Raw genomic sequence first — 24,696 nt, forward strand, 5'->3', positions numbered from 1 at the left:
TTTTAAATCTGAATTTTCTATGTAGTTTTTGGTTCAATACCTATTCAATTCTAGGAATTACATTACTTATGCATCTTATGATGCTGTTGAAAAGGTGAAAATTGAATTTTTTCCACTAACCAGTGGTGGTAATTTGAAAATAGAAAAGAGGAGGAGAGAAAAGAAGATTATCTTCTCCCTTTGATTCACTCCTCCAGTCAATAAATATCTTCTCCTTCTACACATTTGAATAGGAAAGAAGAGAACAAAGAGAAAGAAAACATCAAACATTCTACTGCACTCTGTATGCACATTTAATCAGATAATCTGCATTTAGCTTGAACTATTGAGTCTTTTTCCATCCATATATGTCTTCAACACCGTTTGTCACCCTCTTTCTTCGCTCTGCAATCATATCCGAATACACCTGATAATATAAAAACAATGTGAAATCGAACTTGCAGTCAGTCATTTTTCCGCCGAATGCCATATATCATGAATTTTCATTTCAGAAACTCATTCCATTTTCTTCCCAAAATCTAACTTAAACAATCTGAAGAATCATCTAAGGATGGTCTCATAAAGATAACAATGAAGATTAGAGAAACATCTTTCGTTTGAGGCGACACAGACTTTTTAGCAAGATCATAACAAAATGAAAAGCATGCAGTGAAGAAATAGAAGGCAATGCTTTATACCTTTGGGTAAGAATAAAGGAAAATATACCACCAAATGCCAATTAGCAGGATTACAGCCGAGGTAACCACAAGGGAGTGCAAGATTAGCCAGCTACAGGCGATGGCCGATACGCCTGTAAGTGTTATCGTCCAGGGCTGACACCTAGGGAACAAATCATACCAGTGCTGAAAGTCATGAAATGTAACCATGTAACTCAATATACAGAAAGCAGGCTGTTCATAAGATGGAATCTCCAAGACATCCCTGCATTTTTACTACAGAATCACGAAGTTTAATTGAGAAAATGGCATGGTGAGAAAAGAACACAATGAAGTGGAAAAGCTTTTAATCAGAATGCAGTTCTTGAAAATTATTACAGAAGCATGCATGATGTAAGAAAATTATCATAGAAGCTTTACAGAATCATATAGCTCTCAAAACTTATCACTCTCATATAATTCAAGAAACCCATTTGATCATTTTTCATCACCCGGGATAGATCCAAGATCTTAAACTGTTCTTTCAGCCTACAAAACAAATTCATAATTTTTTTTTTTTGTAAAACTTATTTAAAAATCCTCACTTTTAACTATAAAATAATGAAATTTTATTTAAAAGCGAAAACTTTTAAGTGAAATTAAAGCATCCCAGAGTCGATGAATGATAAAATTTAGAGAACAAGCGAGAAATTCTAGATAAAATTTGCCAAGCTTATTGATTTGCCGGGTGCCTAAAAAAATTTAATCAAAGAAAAATCACCCAACACCATCGCCATTATGCTTAGCTGCAGTGAAAACGATGGCGGTGAAGCAAGAACTAAGGAGTAAAAGTGTAAAACAATGGATACCCAGAAGGAAAAGACTGCGCACCAGGCAGGCTTCGTATCCCAAACAGAATCATATTCGAGAGAAAGGTAATTGAGGTAGCCTTCCATGTCGTCGACGACGCCGTCTTCGTCTACGAACATGGGTTCTTTGGGGTCACTAGGGTTCTCCCCAAAGACGAGGGTGCTGGTACGAGGCTTGGCGGATTTAAAAGAGCGCAACGAGAGGCGACGGCTCGAAATGGGTACTGCCAGACGAAGATGGTGGGTTCCATTTAGGAGAGACAGTGAGAGAGAGATGCCGAGAGTTCCCATTTTCTGTGGAAGAAGGGGAATTCAGAATCCTCCTTGCTTATTTCCTGTGATGGGTCGGTTGGGATGACTAAACGGTGTCGTTTTTGTAGCTGTATGCTGCTAACATATATATATATATGTATATTAAATACAGTTTTGTTCAGGTATTGAGTGATTATATGAGAAGAAGGCTGAGAGATCCTTGATTTACATGTCTGATGCCCAGTCAATCAGGTTGCAGGCCAATACGTCGTCGTTTTTTCATTTTGCAGCGAACAAATCTTCTTTTCCTTCTATTTCTGGGTATTGTTCATGGGCAAACAGAGCATCCACATTGTAAGAATTATCCTATTTACAGAACCGCACGGCTTCTATTTCTTTCAGGTTGAATCTTCATAGTATAAGATTTCTTTGTGCATAAACATTATGGGTTTTTAATTAGTTTATGCAGTGATTAATAATGGCAGACATGCATGATTGCAATCTTTCTCAGCTGGGTTTTGTCTTCCACCTTTGTTTTTCAATCCAGATATGATTTGCTCATGTCTTTTTCTTCTGCCTTTTTTTTGAAAAAAAAAACTATGCCAGAAGAATAATCTGTCATTGTATATAAACAAGACAAGAATTAACATTTGTTTAACGATTAAATTAATCAATCATGTCATAACACTCATATTTTTTTTTTGGAAACAAAGGAGAATCAAATAAAAATTTACAGGGGATTTGCAGGGTAGATTAGTGCTTGAGCTGTTCATGAGTTTGATTCTCCTTTTTTGAGCAGTTCAAGCACATAAAATGGATGTACCCATCACTTGTTTCTTTTCCTTCTCAGTTTCTCCCTCTTCCTTTTTCTTGTCTCTCAAATAAGAGAAGAACAATCTCAACATGCTCTTGATTTGATGATTCATGGGAAAAAAAATAAGGTTATTTTTAGAACAAATTACCCTTTTCTTTTTCAAAAGAATCTATACTTGCTTCAACTCATAAGTGATGAAAATTTACTATGATATGATAAAAATTAAAGTCATATTGAAACAATGGTAGCTAAACAAAACTGGATTTCCAAACATTGAGTTCAAAAATTCTAGTGCCACGAACCGTCACCAATTACAGAAACTCCATGCATTCTTAGGTGTAGTTCACAAGACCAAGAACCGAATCATGGGACTTCCCCCACATTTGTCAAAATTCTCCAGCTTGGTCTATCAAATGCTATCAGACAGACGATGGGAAGAGAACTTTTGAATCTATTCAAGTTTTCTTCTCCTTTCATCGTGTGAAATAATTGAGTAGGGTAACCAGTTATTTCAAAAACTTAGTTAACGAGAAATAACTCGATTTACTATTTGTATTCCAACACTATAATAGCAATCCATATTTCATTATAACTTGTATACACTCTTGAAGGGATGGTTCTTTCTTAACAGAAATCCCCTTGACCATTCCGTTGAAACAAACAAAAAAAGAAAGAAAAAAAAGCCATGAAAGGGGATTCAGAACTACTGTTTATCAATTATGGGTCCAAGTCTTCTCTTCCAAACCATGAACAGAAAATATACAATGATGATAATCTAATATACAATGCAAAGATTTTGAAGTACCTGTCCTTGGCTCTGGCTTTATATCAAGGCCCTAAATCTTCAACACCTATAGACGAAAATTGTAAATAATGGCTGAATATCAAAATCAAGAAGAAAGGTCTAGAGCAGTTAATTCTGAATATCTGGTTTCTGGAAAAAGCAAGACTTATAGCTCAAAGTACAAGATTAGCCAGCCTTAGTTGCAGTATAAAAAGGAAGCTTAATCTCACTGAAATCTTTTGCCTTCATTTCTTGTTGCCAAAACCCAATATGCAACCAGAATTTTGGAACTTATCTTGTTTCATGGCTAGGCAAAAAAATGATACAGGTAGCATTGGTCCAAGCAATAGAAACACAAGAGTGCATAAGTTCACACAGTTATATATTATTATAAGCTATAGACAAGAGAAGAAAAATGAGGAGAAGCAAAGTGATAATCATATATAAGTCACTTTTACTGTAATTCAATTGCATTGTATACAAAACCTTATAGCAGAAAGTTTAACACTTCTATTCGTTCTTCCAAGCATACAGTACCAACGAGAAACCAAGACCTTGTAACTGATATTCTCTAAGTTGATGAGAGTAAGACCAGGATAACTTAGAAGGATCAAAAATGGATTGGCTGGCCCAGAATTTCTCTGAAGAGAGACAAGTTTGAAACATGAAAACTGCATTCCCCATAGAATTCCCAAAAAGCCAATTATGCACATCCCAAAATACTTCCACAGGAAGACCATCCACCAAAATGGTGTGATTTCCCCTGAACTTCCATTTTAGCCGCTTGATCTGCATAACAGTCTTGCTATCAATCCGGATCACAAGGCTAGGATCTTTTAGATCCACTGTGTCACATTCAATTGACACATCATGCATCTGCCCCTTATCAAAAAACTGAGCCTTGGCACCATAAAATTTCTTCCCAAATATGTGTTCTCTCTTGGCAATGAAAACGGCATTGGAGTCAACAGGAGAATTGTCAATTTTCTTGTACGCTTCCTTCTTCATATCTCCGAGGAGCAAAGCCATTTCTTTGTTAAATGCAACAGCCAAAAAGAAATCTTCCACTGGTTCTGGCCCAGAACCAAATTTAGCATTAGAGAAATCCCATGATATGTCAATTTTACCAGAATCTGAGTCTAGATTCTTTGACCCTTTTCTCTTGGAAAACAACCATGGCTTTATATCAACTCTACAGATGCATTGATTAGTAGAATCATCAATTGCAACACTAAGGCCTTGACCCATAAGATTTTTGGTCCATGTGACAGTAATCAAGCAAGAACGACCATGTAATTTACACTGATAAACACAAGTGACTAGATTTTGTGCAGCTTTGTTTGTACCTGAGGATGAGGAATCAGCAACTTGGACGCCATTCTCACCAAAACAAGAAGGGAAATCCCTCATTGTCACGTCAAGTTTGAAAATTTCTTCTTTACTGATTTTCAAAAACCGGAACTTGTACGAAAGAAAAGATAAGATCTTCTACCTCAGTTAACTAAAGCTGAAGAACTCAAGAACCCATCACCCAAATGCTACGAAAGCAGCCTCTTTTCTCTTCAATTCGATCTTCAAGTCCGAATTTTCCAGCCCACAATCGCATGCGAATGATAGAGAGAGAAACTAGATTTGCTTCACTGTCAAACGCCCTGTCTTGGCCAGAAACTCCATCTCCAAAATGAGCACAGAACTGATTCAAGAAAAGAAGTAAAAGAGAATAGGATACAGAGAGGAAAATGCAGGAGACAAAGAGAGAGAAAGAGAGAGACAAAGAAGGAGAGAGGAACGGTTGGAGTCACATGGGAGGAGAAAGAAGAAGCCTAAACAAGAAGAAACGGCAACTGGGTATTTGCTGGAAAAAAAGATTGGTTAATTATACTACGCTATACAGTAGAGAGAAAAAGCAAAAGGCATTCCTTTTATTTTTTAAACAAAATCAAGAATTTGCTCTCTCTTTTTTTTTTTCTAACTCTCTTTCTTTTTCATTCTTGTCCATAATTAGGAGAATATTTATATAATATATGCATTAAGTGACCACAAAAAACAAGTTTAAAAAAGCCTAAACACAGACAAAAGGGTAACTTTTGAAGAACCCAAATCAGCAAGGATTTTACTTTTGTATAGTTGTATTTGGCTCTGCCAGACAAAGACAAATTCTATGGTAGTGGGAAAACTTTGAATAAGAAAAACAGAAAGACTGGTTTTTTTTTTTTTGGACAAAAAGATAAACTCAAAGAAATCCACTGTGACCCCTATAATGGGTAAATTAGATTGAGACCTTATGAATTCAATATATATATATATGTATCTGTGTATGTATATTTTACATGTGTTAAGGGATTATTAAGAACCACAAGGCTCTTAAAACATGAAAAGTTTTGTAACATCATCTAACATAATGAAGGAGGAAGGTGAGGAGTATTTAAGGAAGTATGGTTTGTTTATAATCGAATATGTAATAAAACTTAATATGAATGAAGTGGTTTTAGAGAATAAAATTAGAAAGTAAATATTTGTTATCTTAAATGAGAAATTTATTGACTGTCTGTAATTTTTTTTTTTTTTATAATTTTTGTTTAAATAAATTCTTATATATATATACACGAGTAAACCACTAATTGGTATTCAGATTGTGAGACAATAAAAAGACGATATATTTATTTTACGAGCATTGCTAACATAAACAACGAAAATCTCTAAAACCTAACCTCTGATATTTTTTGCTCGTATATAGTTTGTTTTATGATATCTAGTAAATAAGATTTATCTAATCATTTCTTTGATTCCAAGTACTAAGAGATTAATATATTTTTTCTCGTAAGAAGAAAAATCTTCGTATGTTATACTATTAATTAGTGTAATGTATGAAACTGATGAAATACACTTCATAGTTATAAATATATTATTTTTAACATGATAAGATAATATAGATACGATAAAAAAAAATTATTGGTTATAAATATATTTAATTAAAAATTGATTAATTAATCAATAATATATGTAAAAATTATTTTATTATTACATCATATAGAGTAATTGAGCAATAGTTGAATATAAATTTTTAATTTTAGGCAGAAGTGCACTAAAAATATATTTTATGCAAATTATATTTTTCTATTATTTAAAAAGTTCAAAATAATAACAATATATTATCTTTTTTTTTTAACAATACGTAAAAATGATGAAAAAATAAATTGGAGACTGTGTTATTTATTCGTGGTGCTTTCTGTCATATGCATTTACTTTAAAGTTTTGAAAAGTTTCTCCTCAACGTAAAAAATCAAAACATCATTCTACCATCGTTCTAGTTTTCGAACACGTAATGTAATTACCAAGTTTAATTCTACTATTCAAGAAGATTCGAATGTACTGATAAAATATTTGAAGAAAAAAAAATATTATAAATCTTCAGCATATAATCACTAAAAAACTATCTTTAATATAAACTGTGTGAATAATAATATTATTCTCTTCATTGTAGAAGTTACAACGTAAAAAATTATATACTTTAATCTCTATATTTCTATATTTCGACCGATATATCATTGATTTCTAACTCAAATTATTTATTTCTTCGTATATAATACATTAGGTTCGGTATCTTTCCTCCTCAAGAAAGTGATGTTCTAAATTTTCCACATTCAAAATGTTTTAAGAGAGATCCACATGAACTACTTTTCTCCTCTAACAAACCTACTTGCCAACTTCTTCCGACATTTTGACGCATAAATTTAATTACGATAATAAAAATTAATCCATTGCTCGATTTCGTTAAAATTAAACTTTTAATTACCATTCATTGTACTTAAATCTTATATCTATCAGGTTTTATTAATTCAAAAATTCGTATACTAATATACATAAATTATTATTATTATGACAATTTATTTGCTTTTTTTTTTTTTACATTCTTAATTTATTTCCACCTTATTTTTTTTAAATTTTTAATATTTAAGGAATATTTTCTAGTTTTTAAATATAAAAATTTTAAAATTCTTTATGTTGTGAAATAGGTATGGTCCATCACATGCATTTGTTATATTTTCAAAATAATAATAATAATAATAATATTTGGGCAATACATACACTTAAGCCTTATGGGTGGGGGCCATTTTCAAATTTTAATAATTTGGGACCCTTTTTTTTTTATAAATTAAATTTTATTTGTCTTCTAGTTTAAAAATTATTTATATTATATTATAATTAGTGTTTATGTATTATTTTATTAATTAATATATGATTTTTTTAAAAAAAATAAAAATAAAATCAACAATAATTGCAAATATTTTGATTTTGATACTTACCTCTCTTTTCACTTTATTAAACCATTGCTCAAATAATTTAATGACTAGTAGTTTATATACATACACATATATACATATATATATATATATATGATTCAATCTAATATATATATATATATATATGATTCAATCTAATATATATATATATATATGTGTGTGTGGGTGGGTGATATTTTTGGCATTAATTATGTGGACAAGGTGGTCCCAGCTGTGTTTCTTGTGGTATCTTGTTTCTCTATCTGCAAGGCTTGCAGTTGGAGGAATAGCCAATACGACGTCGTAGCAGGGGAAATGGATTTTAATGCACCTCCGAAAGCTGAAAGCTGCTTACTTTGGAATCATTTATCTTTTTGGGTTTATTCTCATCGTAACCCACAACTTTCTCCTTATAAATACATAAATTATTTAATAAATTAAATAATTAAAATTTGAAAAAGAATATATTTGAAAATAATTAATAAAAAAAATGTATATGTGGTGTGGTTGAGATGAGATGAATGTAGGAATTGACAGAGCAGGGGAAGAGGATAAGTACAAACACACAACATGTATCTACTCATTTATTATACATATTTTCAATCAATTTCTTGCTTTAGTTCGTATAGGAATAGTCAGAGAAGAAATATAAATTGAGTGTTTGGAATATCAGATAACTAAAGCATAATGAATGTTATATATATTATATATGAAAATGTAATTAATAATACTTCTTCTTCTTTTAAATACACAGTGTACTTTAGATTCATACTCATAAACTGTGTAAACAAAATATGTACCAATACTTTTGAATCAAATTCAAAGCTGTCAAATTCCATGCAATAAATACATGAATTCATAAGTTGTGCTTGACCCACTTTTTAGTGTACAAATATTTCATAAGAAAGTGTGTGTGTGATTACAAAAGTGTGGTTTCATGAGAGAAATTTTGCATTGTTTCTGTGCTTCCTCCTTAAATGCATAAATTCATAAGTTGTGTTTGACCCACTTTTTAGTAGACAAATATTTCATAACAAGGCTAGTGTGTGTGTGTGTGTGCGCGCGCGCGTGTCTGTGTCTGTGTCTGTGTCTCTGTGTGTGTGCGCGCGCGCGCGCGACTACAAAAGTGTGGTTTCATGAGAGAAATTTTGCATTGTTTCTGTGCCTCCTCCATAAATTCATAAGTTGTGTTTGACCCACTTTTTAGTAGACAAATATTTCATAAGAAGGTGTCTGTGTGTGCGTGTGCGTGTGCGTCTGTGTGCGCGTGCGTGTGCATGTGCGTCTGTGAGTGTCTGTGTGTGTGTGATTACAAAAATGTGGTTTCATGAGAGAAATTTTGCATTGTTTCTGTGCCTTCTCCATAATTGACCATTATTATACCTTCTCATCATATCTCTTACTTGCACTGCAATTATTGCCTTAAAAATATAATTCACCAGAGGCAAGATTTTAGCTCTCTATACCTGTGTGTGTGTGTGTTGTACACATACGTGACTGGCGTTGGCACTGGACGGTCCTAACTCGCGAGTCCCAAACGGACCTCCCATGACCACACACGCCTTGTGCTGGTGACATGACATACGACATAAACCTGTACAGCCCTGCATCAAAGTGGGAATTTTTCTTTTTCTTGAGAAATATTCAATCATGAATACCCAAAACCCAAAACCTAATTTTCTTGGCTGATTTTGGAATGACACCAGTCGCGTGCTCTCCCTAATTAATCATTGCCATTCCCAATTATGAAATCTCTCCCTTGCTTTTTCACACCTTCTCCCTCACTCTTCCTACAAAAACAAGTTTTGGGGAAAGAACAAATCTGTTAAACAATCTAATCAAGTAGATACATCATTCATCATTCATTACAGATTGTTTTGAAGAAATACATAATTATATGAAATTAGTAGTAAAATTTGTCTTCATAACTTCAATAAAATCATGAACATTTTGAACTCAAAATTTCACAATTTAAATATTGATCCATTTAGCAAATTGCATTTTGTTTTTGATAGGCCCAGTATTTAAAAGAAGAAGTGAACTACCCAATACTACTACACTGATTTAAGAGAATGTAGAGAATCAGAAGATTATATCATCATAAAAAATGAGGATCATATTGCGGCATTGTGTAAGAGAGGTTCTTCATAGTTAGCGACAGAAGAAAATCTAACTACGAAGAATCCTCTTCCTCACATGGGAGTGTTTTGACCTGTACAAGTTTGTGGGTTTTGTGTGTGTGTTCGTAAATATACAACAGCACGTATATAATTTGGCCAACTATAAGTTTAGTCTCTATACGTATAAAGGAGATTCCAAGACAGCTGCAGTGTGCACGCAAAAAGGCAAAAAGCTCAATCCTTTTGAGCTTTGAAACCCTTGTTTCGGACAAGCAACAATAAAAATTTACGGCAAACGTTAAAAGAAATACAATTCGATATGCCCAAGACCATTAAATCACAGTACAGTTTCGGCTATGACATAAAATGAGGTCTGAAATCTTAACTCTGAACTTACAGTTCTTAAAATGAATTCTAAAAATCTAAATGATTACTTGTTCCAACAATTTGTAAGATTACCCATACGACCACTCAAATCTTGGTGATCATGGTACACATGGTTGCTTCAAAAGAAAACTAAGTGGAAAGAGAAACAAGAAAGAAAATTGATGAATGTTCAATCATTTCATCCTCCAAAATCAAATCCATCCAAACAGAGAAGAAACAAACCACACCTTAGACAGAATCATGTTTTCTTCTCTTCTACTTTTCTAATTCTACTCTATTACACAACAATAGTTATTGATAACTAAGCATTTGTCTTCTACAAGCTTTGGCTTATAGCATACAATTTATATTCTAGCAGAATTATAAACAGCTGCTTCCTTTGACACCATCAGAAATGCCAAAGTGATGTAATTAACACGACACTTTTTACTCTTAAAAAATCTTCAGCCACAAAATATCAGAAAAGTAAAAAAGGGTAATGACATTCCAACGAGGAATCCTAGAAACATCATCAATAAAAGGAACGGTATAATTCCTACCCATGTGAGCCTATAGGGAATGTGGAGTCCAACAGCACCATCCTATGCAGAATCTGTTTGATATGATGGAAGCAAAAGTTGATATTCTGAGAAAGCAGAAAATCAAATTTCTCCTACTGTTTCTATTCTCATATCTGCATCGTCTTAATATACTCTTCATGATGATCATTGAAATCTAAAAACAAAATCAAGCAGAAAAATATTCAAGGGAGATGTATTGTGTATATCAGAGAGTCCTTTCTCCATCAAAAAAATGGAAAAAGTTGGGATAACATAGAGAAGAGAAATCCAGATGATGAATGTACGAATAACTTTCTTGTGTTTGGCTAGCCAGCATTCACCAAGCTTTCATGCCTTAAAACAGTTGGATGCATATATCATACATACAATATCATTGCCATTCTTAGATGAAAGAGCCCAAATTACTGCAACAGAATCCACACTCCCAAAGCTTTATATAAAAGATGGGCTCCATGTGGTTCTTTGCTTTCCCTAACTATTAGGAAGAAGAGAACAGACAACATGTGACTGGTATCTTTTCTGGACAAGAAATCTTGCAAGCCTTCTATCAAAAACCTAGGAGCAGAGTTCATGATGTCAAAAAGTTCAATTAAATTCAGTGCGTCTGACGGCAGGAGCAATTAGCCAGAACAAGTTTCTTATATTTTTGAAATCATGTATCTTTATCTGAGACCCACTTAAAAGCTGCTTATAAGTGTCTAATTACCATTACCCCAACTCACTCTGAAGCATGAAAAAGCTACCACCTGTTTGTAACCAAAGACCCATGAGCTCAAAGGAAATAAGTCGAGCATGATGTTAAAGAATTTAATCAAATTAAGTGGGTCCGATGGCCTGAGCAATTAACTAAGTTTGCCATAGTCTTTCCATGTTAAGCTGCTGAAATGGCCACTTAATCCCCCTTGGTCTGAGGGTGGAAAAAAATGTATTTCCATAGATACACATCTGGAAGATGCTCATAAAGATGTCCTAGAGTGCACAAGTCTAAAATCTCAAATCACTTTCAAGCTACTTGTTAAATAAATCAAGAATTTTTGTGAAATTTATTTAAGAATTTATATATATATTTTAATTATAAGGGATGAAAATTCTACTAGAACACCATAAAAATTTTGAGTTCATAAAAGTTGTCAGTTGGAATTAGATCAGTAAATTCTAATTTCATCAATTATGAGGGGATATAGAATTCAGTGCATAAATTCCACTTAAAATCCTGAGCTGTTTTTATCATTTTTCATAAAACTTGTATCATATCCTTGAACTAAATGTCAATTCCAAATGAATTAAACAAAAATCTTCATTCATTCCAAATATAGACTTAGCAGTAGATAACTCGAGTAAAGAATCATTTTCAATATTGTGTCTTCTCAACCTGAAATGGGTGGTGGATCTCTGTTAAGGATGAATTTTGTGCACGGAGTGGTATTTTTACTCATAAGTCAAAGAAAAAGTTTATTCTGATTGTTTCTCTTTCTATTTTTTGAGTTACATGGAAAGAGTGAAAAGGTGGAGCTTTGACAACTCTTTCTCCCCTTTCCATGAGATTCGAGATTTCTGGTTTGGAATTCTATGTATTTTGCTTAAAGGGCACCCCATGTCTGATAGTGTTGATATTTTGGATCTTTTTATCTTCCCTTAGGGAGATTGTAAACTATGTATTCTTGACTGTACTTGGGTTGCACCTAATTGGCGCTTTTAGTAGTATCTTTGTTTCTCTAAAGGAATCATCTCATTACCTGAGGTCAAAAGAGGTAACATATTTTCTCGAGGCCCCAAACTGTGTGAGTCAAGCATAAAACTAATACAACAAGGAACAGAATTCCAAAACCTGTACAAGAAAACTAGCCTTTGCATCACATAAACATGTAGAAAAGAGGGTAGCACAAGGGGAGTAGCAAACTGATAGCTCCTTCATCTTGCTCTCCTTTCTTTTATTCCCCAAAAAAAATTCTTTATATTCTGATGGGAGGTGTCTAAGATAGTTAAGTCTTTATTGCACAGAAGCTCTTCCTATCGGATAAAAAACGTAAGACAAAAATTCAAACTTTGATTGAAATTCCAAATATACATGTCAATCTTAGCTCATTCTTTCGTTTCATGAAGATGTCCACAGCAATTCACCAAACACTTTTGGCATGTAACATTAGGTTGATGTCAATTTATCAACAACATTAGTACTCACTATCATTCAAATCAGGTAAACTTATCCAGAAGTCCCCATAATATACACATACATCCAACAAACGTCTGTGTAGCCTTTTCCACGAAATAAACCATCATTAAAATTTACTTCCAGATATAATATACTTATTTTCTAATTAGGATAAAAACCGAAGCTCAAGCTACTTACAAAGAAGTTAAAACACTGTATCCAAGACATGCAAGATTGTGCAACTTCACTTTGAGCTGATAATAACAGATGTTGCCATTAAACTAGCATATGAGAAGATAAAACTAAAACATGAATAAATGGTCAACTAGTAGAATATAAAATTCAAGTATGAATAAATGGTAATGCAGATAGTCCTCTAAGATGTGGAATATGTAAACAAGCTAATTCCTGTCTTCCTTGGAAGAACTCCCGCAATTTCGCTCATCCATGTTCGCACATCGAAACCAGGTCGTACCCACTAAGCACAACAAATTTAAATTAGCCTATAGCTGACCAAAATTGAATTGATAAAGAATGCATGCAAACTTAAGTAACTCTCAAGTTCCTACAATAGCCTCCCTCAATCAGATTTCAGATAAGGGCAATCTGTGTAACATGAACAACATGAAATGAGACATGCAACACAGGCAGCTTGCTTTCAATGTATAACTAACAAAGACAAGAAGCAACATTAAGAAGGTTTGCTGAGAGAAGGAGAAGATATCATTAAAAGGCACCAAGGGGTTGCCACCAACTAACAAACAATATTAACAAAAGATCAGAGACCATCCATGTATCAAGCATAGGATGCCCTGTAAACGAGATATTCAGGGTGTGGAACCAGTGATCCAAAAAACATCAAGACGTTATCCCCCTATGAATCTCCTGGAATGTGCTTCCTCTGTAAACTTTTTATGCCAAGGAAGTTGGTTCATCTTTCTTAATGCATGAATCAGAAAAAATCTTTACCCCATATCTGAATTGAAAAACATGAAACCTACAAAAATCTCTAGATAACTAAACAAACAGAAACTAGTTTAAATTCAATAAATTATTGCATACTTCTCGGTGAGCAACTGATATGCATTTTTAAGTCAGATCATCTTCAATAGTCAAAGAAACTGAATGCAATGCCTAATTTGCTTATGATCTAGTCAAGAAGTGAGGTAAAATTTAATCATCATTTAACTCAAAAACATCATCCGTGAAACATGAAATTAAAAGACAAGACAACACAGTATTTAACATACAATGAAGATCAAGCATCAGCACCATCAGCTTTTCCAGCAAAAGGGTCATGGGTAGGACCAACATCTTGCCCAATGTGGCGCTGCACCAGGCGCTGTAAATCTGCCATAACCTTGTGTTCGCGTTTTGCCTTTTCTTCGTAATTGAACATAGCCAAGGCCCGCTTGTCCTCCGCACTATAAACCTGATTTTCCTTTCTAATACGAATGGCATTCATCCTCTGATGCCTGCTACCACTCATCACATAACCAAGACTCTCAAACTTCTGAATCTCCTCGGCAGAAAGACCCACTTCACCTCTTCGTGGAATACGCTTCCCTTGCTGCACATACTGTGCAATTGCGTCACCTTCACCGGGCCTCAAAGCACCACCATAACTAATATGCCCTTCAGCTTTGGGCAATGGCATTGGCCCGACTACTGGTTCATTATCTAGAGCAGGCTTCTTCTGTGCTTCAATCATTTCCTTAAAAACGAGAGCCTCAGCATTAATCTCAGCCTTCTTTGCCTCTTCTGCCTTCACCTTGCTTTTCGCATCCTCTCCAGAACCAGAATTCCCATCAGAATACGAACTCTCAGTCTCCGCGTCAGATTTCTTCTTTCTCCTACTCCGTTTAGATCGGGAACCCGAAGGACGTTCCCGCTTGTTCTCCCTCTTATTCGACTTAGCTTGATCATCAGCAGACCCACCAACATCAGATTCCTCACTTTCTTCGCTCGAGCTCTCATCAGAATCACTTTGCCTACGACTCTTTTTCCTACTTCGCTTTCTTTTACTAATGCTTTTCCTACTACTCTTTCGTCGGGTACTCTTCCTTCTCCGCCTACGATCTTCCTCATCATCATCCGATTCACTCTCGCTCTCACTCTCTTCCTCCGACTCGCTATCACTATAGGAAGATGATTTCGTTCTTCGGCGTTTAGAATTCGAACTCTTCCTCTTCCTTTTTGCTCTCGAATCATCAGATTCAGACTCAGACTCAGAATCATCCTCAGATTTCCCAGACTCAGACTCGGCGACTACCTTTCCATTAATCCGTTTCTCTCTCTCCTTCTCGCCGGAATCACTCCTTTCTTCGGCATCTTCACCGTTTTTCCCGTAAATCTCGCCGGCTTTGTCCTCCAACTCATCATTTGCGTCTCTCGGGGGACTCGGCGTGTTCTGCCAGAAGCAGAACTTCATTGACTTCCTCATCTTCTGCCGCTTCAGCCGTCTGTACTCCTCGTAGCTCAGTCCCTTCAACTCCTCGTCCGATTCGGACTCCGGATCCCTTTCGCTCCGGTAATCGCGTTCCAGGTAGCTCTGATTCTTGCCGAATTTCCTGGGAAGAGTATGTAAGACCCGGTCGCGCTCGGGACTTGCACGCCTTCTTCTAGGATCCGCATATTCCAGAGAATCCGACCGCGAACGGGAGCGGGAGCGGTAACGGCGTTCGCGACGATCAGTATTGCTGTCGTAGCTGTCGTAGGAGGGGCTACGACGGCGTCGGCGGTAGTCAGGCGAATGGTCTGATTCCGGTGTATATCGACCGTTTCTGTCGGAACGGTGCCGTCCGTATGGCACCTCTTCAATGGAGGCTTGACGACCCATCGGAGATTTTGAGTTACAGAAAGAGAAGCCTTATGCTGCAAGTCCGCGCAACACCTCCAATCGCACCCACAGCTCTGAGGGAAGGATTTGGGGATTGTCGAAAGGCACGGAGGGGAGGGAAGGGCGGAAGGCTTCCTTTTTATACCCGACTCTGATCCGGCGTCGTTTGATTTAACCGACTAAAGAGACGAGCCTCCAATAATCTTTACTTCATTTTTAATGGGTCGAGTCTAACTTTAACTATATAAACTTCAATAAACTTCCGCACCCGTGCGTCCTGTTTTCTCTAATTTTTTTTATTATTTGTATGAAGTCCTCCCAATTTCTTAAATAAAAAATGTATATGTAATTGCCAAAGTATTTATTCACATTCCAAATTCTAAATTCCAAATTATTGCTTCTTTTAAGAGTTGAATTAATTACGTAACATTCAATCTATATAATGTAGAAATATCTATAAATTATAGCAAGGCAGAAACCAGTTAACTGAAATGATAATGTTTTACCCGATTATCAATGTTTTCAAACCAGTTCATAGATAGATAGATAGATAGATAGAAATAATTTGATGCCCCGAATACGTATATAACGCCTAAGTTGGAGGGTTTGCATGCGGCGGCGACATCTTCGGAAGCTGCTTAATGAAATTTAGAAGAGAGTCAGTACATTAACCAGAGAGTTTAACGCACCTTACCATCGAAGCAGGTTGAATATGCTGTGACTTATTGTAGGTATAGAACCAAATAAAAACCTCTCCGACGACCTTTTTGCATCATAGGAGGGGAAGGCCGGAAAAACATTGGGGCATAAACCACTACCTTTATGATGACTAATAATAATACAACGGTGTTCTGTAAGAATTATACAGCTACACTACATATGAACAGAAGGAGATCGAACTGAAGCAGCGGAAAGGAAAATTAATAAAAATGACCTCCCCCCCCCTCCCTCTTCCCCCACACCCCCGGGAGACTTTACGGTCACACTTTTGCACCAAGTATCGTGACTTCAGCTTCAGAAATCCTATAGACATCCACTGTCAGTTGGATTCATCAACCACCCTCAACCTCTATGCCTCCTTCCTGATATTTGAAGAATAAAAGAGCAGGTTGTTAAGGAATTCAAAAGGTTACTTAATTTATGTTTAACATTCAAAATCAGATTCACAAAAGAACATTTAATATCCCATTTTTTAGTTGCACACTACTTAGAGGAGGGAAAAGAAATAGTAAAAAGAAAATACAAGGTATGATCTATGATCAAGTGTAGCAAGTGCCTTTGTTAATCGGATTTGCCCTTGTCCTTAAAGAATAGAGTTGGGAGTGAAAACAGAACGCAAGCACAAAGGTGTTAATAATTTTTAAAAAATAAAAATAAACGAACGTGTTAGTAATAAGACGAATCAGATTTGTTGTTGTCCTTATTTCTTTTACTTTTATTCCATATGACCTCCCCATTCTAGTAAGGAGATAAAAGAAAAAGAATAGAACTCAAGCAAGAAGGTAACAGGAAAACAAAAATTGCAATAATGTGACAACTGACGAAAACGTAAAGCAATATCATGTGCTCAGCAGGGAAACGTTCGAGCATTTTTGTTATTCCTACATAAGCCTTCCATTTTTTAGGGCAAAAACATTCCCTGAGCCTCGGAATCTTCACCAACGAGAGAGTAAAAAAGAAGGCCGATGAAAAAGCAAGCACATGTAGCTAGAACATCATATATAATGGCAGTAAGCAAAAAGAAGAAAACTTAATGACTCCCAGTGTTCTAAGGAAAGAAAGGAAATAGTACCTGGTTAATTTGGTGGCAATAATTTCTATCCTTGCTATATTTGATAATCCACCTAGATAACCAGAAAATCTACCTCGTCTGAGCTTTCCTCATAAACTACAAAACCCGAGTCTTGACCTTCCTCGTTTCCACTACTCTGGTCACTGTTGTAGCTGCTCTCTGATGAACTCATTATGAAGGAACCATCTGACATCTGACTGCTTGTCTGTGATGGTAAGCTGACCTCCCCGCTAATTAGGTCACTGTCCATCATTTGTTCAATGTCGATATAGCTGCAAAACCCAGAACCCGAACAATAATTGGTAAAACGTCACCTATTGATACTCTGTTCTTGAACAACCCAAGTTCTGCTAGATCACCGATAATAATTTAAGGAAACCAACCTTCCTTCCGCCGGGAAGTCAGCCAGCAAACAGATACCAGGTCTTTCTTCCATTACTTGCTTTAGGGGAATGATACTGCAAATGGACACAGTTTAGATAGCACTGAAGAAATAGGCAATACAATCAATAATCAATCACAAAATTTTCGTTAGAGAAAAGAACAAAGATCAAGAAGAGCAACACAATACCCTGAGCTATAACATCTTTGGTACCAGTCACCTTCTGAAGCCAAACCTTCCCTATTAGATATGTCCTATTGGAGGAGAGAAACAGAAAATTAATTGAAACTTTAAAGTGCATTTATATTTTAAGGGAAAAAAACAACATAGGTCCACCCACAAGGTGTTGAAGGTACTTGAAGTCTCCTGCAAGGACTGCTGTCAAGAACCGAGCAACTTCTACCTGTACATGGAATTAAGAGTCAGGAGAAACAATAACCTAAATAGGGAGAGGCCTGCAGAAACAGCTTCACCTCTTTAAGATGCATGCAGTCCCGCAAAATCAAAACCTCCAATAGGTTCCCACCGGTGCTGTTTCCAAGATTCCTAATATTCAGAATATTAAAAAAAAAAATTATCAACATATGGAAAGAGAGTGCATCTGAGAAATTCATCTAACAGATACAAAAAATTTCAGTATATGTTTACCACAGGATATACACAGACCTTAAAAACTGACCAGTGATTGAGTATGAAGTTGAAAAATCAATATACTTTAGTTTGCGAAAACCCTGCAGAAAAGGAAATGACTAATCAACTGTTCAAATCCATTCACTAAATAAAATTGTCAGACTCCTCATCATAACTGATCAAATATGCATTCATTCCCAAACATCAGGTAGCTGATAGATTATTGCCAATGAAAAAGGAAGAAGGAATAAATAAACAACTTGTAGCATATGGGTGAAGAAATCAGAATTTAGAAAAAGAGAAAAAAAAAGGACGAAAATAACCTAGGTCCTTTCTTCTAAAGTGTGAGAAGAGCCAAGAAAGATTTACGCATTAACGTACTGCATTTAGTAAGCATCTAATCTATTAATCAATAGATCTTGATCATGTCTCCTCATCCAAATCGGATCCCCCATTAGAAGACAGAATTTTTTTCTTAAGAAAAAAGGAAAGAAAATGCAAAACAGAAAAAGAAAAAGGTATGAGTTGAAAGCCTTCTTTGTTATTCATATTCCAAAATGTGTAAAGGATAAAATGTGTAAAGGATAAAATGGGTGCTGGCAGATCAGAAAACTAGATCTCATGGCTCTAACACCTGCTGCATAGGTGCTCTTAGATGTGTTTGCTCTGTTCTCACCTTCTTATAGTTCTCTTGTTCTGTTGGTTTTCTATCTTGCCCTTTCTCTTCATTCCTGGTGGCTCATTGCAGTGCTCCGTCTGTTATCTTGGTGTCAGATCAAGCTTCTTTCTGCTGTGACTTCAAATTTGTTCTTGATTTCTGTGGTGGTAACTTCCTTTTCATTATTGGGGGTTATATATTTCCAATTTTAGGAAGGCATAGGTCTGAGATGCTGATTGTTAGAGTGTTGTGTTGATGTTGTTCTGGTTGAATGTTCGGAGATCATTTCTTTTCACACGTTTTCCCTAATGCTAAAATATAACTCTTCTACCTCTCAAAGAAAAAATCTCCTATCTCCTAATATTTTGGGGGAGTGGTGGGGGGGGGGATGAGGCTGAGGAGACCGATCAACAATGAACAAAACAAGGGGGAAGGATGGGGGCTGAGAAAAACCAAACAATGAAAAAAACAAGGGTTCCATTGGGGCTGAGAAAAACCAATCAACAATGAAAATAACAAGGGGGGAGAGGTGGGGAGTTGGGGTTGAAAAAAACTGATCAAGAATGCAAGTAATAAAGGTCATTAAGTTGAGAAAAGAATGAATTTGGAATTATTCCTATGTTAGTTGAGTTCTTAATGCGAAAATTTAGTGAGTTTTTCTTCTTTTCTTTTAAAGGTGATTGGATCATGAAAAAAAATGCGAAAGATGGCGGACATCTTATTGTGAACTACAGATTTGAGATTCTTTTCCCTCGACTCTTCAGATAGCTTTGCCTTTGAAATACAGAAAACTCATAGCAGTTAAACTTTCTGTTTCTGGTTTATTGACAAAACAAAATGAGATTTCATTCATTGTTTTTTAAAATTAGAATGTGTAGAAGAGGTCTATACAAAGCATTGATCAAATCTTCTCATCCAAGAAGAAGAAAATACTGGCTAAATATTTAACCATGGCTCTCACCAAAAACAGAAACAAACAACACAAACAATGCGGATAGAGAAGAACATTATAAAATAAATAACTGAACTCCCATGTTATAAGAAATGTACCTTAACAAGCGCACGGACTTGGTTATCATGCAATTTAAAACCTCTAAGAGCCAATGCAGTTAAATTCGGGCAGTTGTTCACCAAATCAGAACAGGTGGGTGATTTCAGACTGTCATCTCTCCCTGCCATATATTATATGCATGCTAAGAAGAATATTTTAGAAGATGAAAACATGAAATGAAAAATCATAAAGATGAGAGCCCACCTGTTTTTGAAGATTCAAAGAACAGACGCTCTATAAAGTGGCAATTTGTGCTCACTGACACTAAAGTTTGCCTCAACTCAACATGACTGTTACAAAAAAGGAGAAGACAAAGTAGCATGTCAACAAGCTAGACATTGAAAAATTTGCCAGATAGTTCTTTGAAATGATGGATTTGCTAAATGATGAAATCGAAAATGAAAGATTGAGGGAAGTTAGATAGATCAAATGGTAAATATACAACAAAGAGGGGAAAGCACATCTACCACGCACAGATACTCAACGCCAAAGTTAGAAGCATCATAGCCAAAAAAAAAGCCCAAAATGCAAGTTAATGTTTGCATATACTTGTGATTTACTGTACTCACTACTTATCTTGGAATCTAGGCAGCTTATCGTCCTGGCCAACTGCCTTGACCATGAACCATGAACCATAACAAAAGACCAATTGATTACCACAAGCTTAAATCAGTTCAGTGGAACTTACAGGCCAACAATTTCCAGATCAAGGAGATATGGGCAGGCTGAAAGTGCCGCTCGGAGGGATGCATTATCCATTCTTTCAATATTATAAAGGTGCAGCCTCCTCAAAAGAGTCCTGCATTTCAAAACAGAAAATATTAATAACAGAACAAATCACTTGAATATAAAAGCTCTTTGCAAGACCAAGTCTGCAAGTAAATAATACCCAGACGTCCCATTTTCACCACTTAATGGGTTCAGGCAGGACCTAGTAAGAATGGATGACTCTTTTCCTTGTCTGGTCCTTTTATCATTCCATGAGAAGTTAGAGACATCTATAGAGTTCCTGATGGTATAGACCAATGATTGACAAGATGCAGTTGGGCCTGGAACTATACCAAGTTTAAGAGACCTGAGAAGATATCATTTAAAGTGGCATGAGCAAGAAATTATAAGAAAGTACCAAATTATATTTAAAAAAGAAAACATAAAAAGGAGGTGGTTGTTGAACCATGCTACCAAATACTTGTATCCAAATACCACAGTCAGTTATCTAAGGTCTTTTGATGATCACAAAGAATTAATTAATAAAGTATCCCATCTACGTACACTAACTTGAAACTTCTATGTTTACATTTCCTTATAGGAACAGGAGATTACCAAAATTAAGAGATATGGTGTATTCTAAGAAGGAATGAAACACATGCACACACATACAAATTACGTTATCTTAGGAGTTATTCAACTTTGCTCCTGTACCAGGCTGCAACATGAAAAGAACTGTTGCAAAAGTGTTCGACTGTGATGCGGCTAGTTGATTAAGTATAGATGTCATTAGTTCAATACAACTGAAGTGCTTTTTAGAGGCAGACCAAGCCATGGAAATGGTACAAAAAAAAAAAAAACACATGATCAGTGAGTTCATTTGGTAAAATGCAACAACGAGATACAGAGAAGGAAAGAAAAATATCAAAAGTCCCTCAGAACCAAGAATAAGTAGTTTATTTCTATTTCTTACTTCAGGGCTTTTCCAGCTCGCTGGATCATCGTAGAAACAACTGCATTATTGACCTTTGGGACAACAGTTGTCAAGTCAATATTCGCATAGCACAAAGGATCCGTGGCACACTTGTTGAACATTGAACAAGTAGCCGCAGCATAACAAAGGCTTTGTGTATCGAGCATGGAAAAGACCTGCACATAATCCAAACCATGAACTAAAAAATGTGCACTACCCTCCATAAATTTTAGAGTAAAGATGATCCGGCAGTAAAAGCAACTGCAGAATACAAACAGAAATTGCAACTTTGCAAGGGCAACATATCTCGTGAAAATATGATGTCAAATCCATCAAACCATGAACATATCATGATGAATTCCTGTAACCACAGATCCACATGGCTCAGAGCATAACAGGAAAATTACCAATCAAGACACAATGACAACAGCTGGTTACAGAGCATAGCCAAATTAAGCACATATCAAATTCTCCTAGAACACATTGAACGCCACTTATCCAAAGAACCAAACAAAGAGCCAAACAGGAAAAAAGAAAAAAGAAATCAAAAAGAAAACCTCAAATTTAGCGAGAGCAATCGCAGAAAATAACTTAAACCACAAAAGAGTAGTTAGAGCTACGCAGGGAAACGAGGACAACAGGGAGCTAACCTTGATGGTAAGATCGGGAGGCAGAGGCCAAGCGATGGCGTTATGAGTGGAGGCACGCTTTCGAGCGGAACGATTGGCGACATGGAGCAGGCGAGAGCCAAGCTGGAGTGCGCGATCGATGAGGCGAGTCTGATCCGCGTCGGAGGAGACCGATTGGAGGAGGCGGTCAAAAGAAAGGTCGATGGGAAGAGAAGGAGAGTCGCCTAACGACAGAAATGACTCGAGCAGATGGTCCATCTGACTGAGGTCCCTCGAGGATGAGAGTTTAGGAGTTTGATTAGGGTTTGAGGAGAGAGAGAAAGGGCAAGGACGCTTGGCCATTGACGTCGGGGTGTGGACAAGGGCATCCATAGTGGATGCTCGATGTGTGGGTGTGGGTATGTGGGCGCGTGGGGGGGGAGAGAGGAGAATTTGTACGGGAGAGATCGCAGAGCACGGGGAAGAAGTTTTGGTGGCAATGCCACGTGTCGGTTGACGTGAGGGTATGTGCCAGAACCCCCAGGTGACGATATCTCAGCTCCTAGCATTTTCGTTTCTGATGCCGCTCTGCAAATGAGCCAGGGAGGTAGCCTTATTTTGCAATTTACCCATAAGATTATTAAACCATGATTCTGTGGTAGCTTGATATTTATTTTTTAATTTAAAATGTATTTACAAACTTAAAAAATAATAAAAACATTATGTAATATTTTAAAAATTAATTTATTATACAATCTATATATATATAGAAATAAAATTGAAAAAACGTTATATACTTTTTTTTTTAAATAAAAAATAAAAATAATGTATTAATATTGATTATATAATTACAATAAATTCTTAGATATTTATATCTATTTAATTTTTTTAAATCGAGCATTCAAATTAGATCATATTTGGGTTGGCAAAAAAAAATAATAATTGGGTCGAGGCATATTTGGGGTTACTCTTTCAAAAATAGTTCGACTTTGATTCATTATGTATGTAATTTTTAATTATATTAATATTAATATAATAAAATAATTATGTTAGGTACAAGTTAGATAATTTATAAATCCAATATAGTTAAAAAAATAAAAAATAATTCATACCCGTTCCGTGTATACCACAAGTTTGGTTCAAATTTAATAAAATTCGTTTCGAACTCGTTCTGACTTCATTTCTTAGTTTACACCACATTTTTTATTATTTTTAACTTTTAAAAATTAAGAAAATATTCATTTTATATGTTACTTTCCCACGATGCAAATAAAAATTTTGAAATTTTTTCATATTCAAATGTAAAATATCAACCACTCTGATTGAATTTAAAAGACTAATGATTATTAAAAGTTTATTTTATCATATGTAATCGTGCGTAATAAACCCATTGTTTTAAAAAGAAATGTTTTCGTCATTTTTTTGAAATTATTAAATCGATTTTTTAATTTTAATCATTCACTCTAATCTGACACGTACTCTTATATTATTAATCGTAGAGATTTCAAGTTACAAATATAATGGTTGTTGCATCAAACAAAAACAACGTCATTCAACATGCGATTCACTAATCTTATCATAATATTGTAAAATTTTACTACACGAAAGCCATAAAAAGACATGCAAAACATTCAAAATTTTCTTTTTCTTTTCCGTACACTATTAAGTGTATGGCATATCGTATTTGCTTATATTCCTTTCCACAACCTTAATGCTTTGCGCATTTTGGTTGTATCTCTCGAGTATATTACCTTCGAGACATGGTCAATCCTTACCATTGAGACCTCCCACTCGCATTTGAGTGCCTTCCTTTGAATCACCCTCCCTCTCCCCTCCTTTGCTACATCACTAGCAAATTTCTTTTGATAAAAACAAAGTATGCGGTTACAAGAAAAACGATTAAATGACATGTATAATTACATAAAGTGTTTCGTTTTATGCTTGTATTCTCGATTCGATCAAATGGAAGTGTGATGTTATGCTTTTTTTTTTTGAAAAGAAAATTTCAATATATCCCTATAGTTAGATAATTTGCATTTCAACCCCAATAACAATTTATAATCTTTCATTTGAACCCCCATATTCTTCTCCTCAGGTTTCCCTATAGGTTCTATCTACCTCCTTTGTGTGGGTGAACATGATTCTCCTCCTCTCAAGTCTGAAACACCACATTTTGGCATCATAAAATTCAATCTCATG

General features: G+C 35.4%; 4 protein-coding genes across 7 annotated transcripts; all 4 read right to left on the minus strand.

The window, feature by feature from the left end:
* Window positions 1-81: 81 nt before the first annotated feature.
* LOC110814704 (spindle pole body-associated protein) lies at window positions 82-2,163 on the minus strand. Of its 3 annotated transcripts, none has more exons than XM_022042256.2 (3): window positions 1,527-2,163; window positions 678-921; window positions 82-406 (listed from the first exon to the last, which is right to left on the minus strand). In XM_022042256.2, the coding sequence occupies exons 1-3, from the start codon at window positions 1,793-1,795 to the stop codon at window positions 323-325; spliced, it is 597 nt and encodes a 198-aa protein (XP_021897948.1). In that variant the 5' UTR covers window positions 1,796-2,163; the 3' UTR covers window positions 82-322. The 3 variants fall into 3 exon arrangements, with proteins under 3 accessions (XP_021897948.1, XP_021897949.1, XP_021897950.1); XM_022042257.2 differs by having other exon boundaries at window positions 678-842; window positions 1,505-2,157; XM_022042258.2 differs by having other exon boundaries at window positions 678-819; window positions 1,527-2,125.
* Window positions 2,164-3,715: 1,552 nt separating this feature from the next.
* Window positions 3,716-5,333, minus strand: LOC110814691 (uncharacterized). The gene has a single exon (XM_022042238.2). It carries the CDS (start codon window positions 4,762-4,764, stop codon window positions 3,865-3,867), a length of 900 nt encoding a protein of 299 aa, XP_021897930.1. The 5' UTR covers window positions 4,765-5,333; the 3' UTR covers window positions 3,716-3,864.
* Window positions 5,334-8,189: 2,856 nt separating this feature from the next.
* On the minus strand, window positions 8,190-15,845 carry LOC110814774 (Ras-induced vulval development antagonist protein). 2 transcript variants are annotated; one of them, XM_022042345.2, is made up of 2 exons: window positions 14,107-15,845; window positions 8,190-9,427 (listed from the first exon to the last, which is right to left on the minus strand). In XM_022042345.2, exon 1 carries the CDS (start codon window positions 15,693-15,695, stop codon window positions 14,115-14,117), a length of 1,581 nt encoding a protein of 526 aa, XP_021898037.1. In that variant the 5' UTR covers window positions 15,696-15,845; the 3' UTR covers window positions 8,190-9,427; window positions 14,107-14,114. The 2 variants fall into 2 exon arrangements, with proteins under 2 accessions (XP_021898037.1, XP_021898038.1); XM_022042346.2 differs by lacking the exon at window positions 8,190-9,427 and adding an exon at window positions 12,732-13,334.
* Window positions 15,846-16,177: 332 nt separating this feature from the next.
* Window positions 16,178-22,969, minus strand: LOC110814788 (RNI-like superfamily protein). Its single transcript, XM_022042367.2, has 13 exons — window positions 22,540-22,969; window positions 21,890-22,065; window positions 21,098-21,283; window positions 20,897-21,007; window positions 20,413-20,498; window positions 20,208-20,329; window positions 18,536-18,600; window positions 18,343-18,415; window positions 18,210-18,272; window positions 18,059-18,123; window positions 17,871-17,945; window positions 17,488-17,759; window positions 16,178-16,777 (listed from the first exon to the last, which is right to left on the minus strand). The coding sequence occupies exons 1-12, from the start codon at window positions 22,888-22,890 to the stop codon at window positions 17,540-17,542; spliced, it is 1,593 nt and encodes a 530-aa protein (XP_021898059.1). The 5' UTR covers window positions 22,891-22,969; the 3' UTR covers window positions 16,178-16,777; window positions 17,488-17,539.
* Window positions 22,970-24,696: the final 1,727 nt, after the last annotated feature.

The sequence above is a fragment of the Carica papaya genome, chromosome 3, assembly GCF_054855325.1.
Source record: "Carica papaya isolate Zhongbai chromosome 3, ASM5485532v1, whole genome shotgun sequence".
In the NCBI taxonomy this organism is placed as follows: Eukaryota; Viridiplantae; Streptophyta; class Magnoliopsida; order Brassicales; family Caricaceae; genus Carica; species Carica papaya.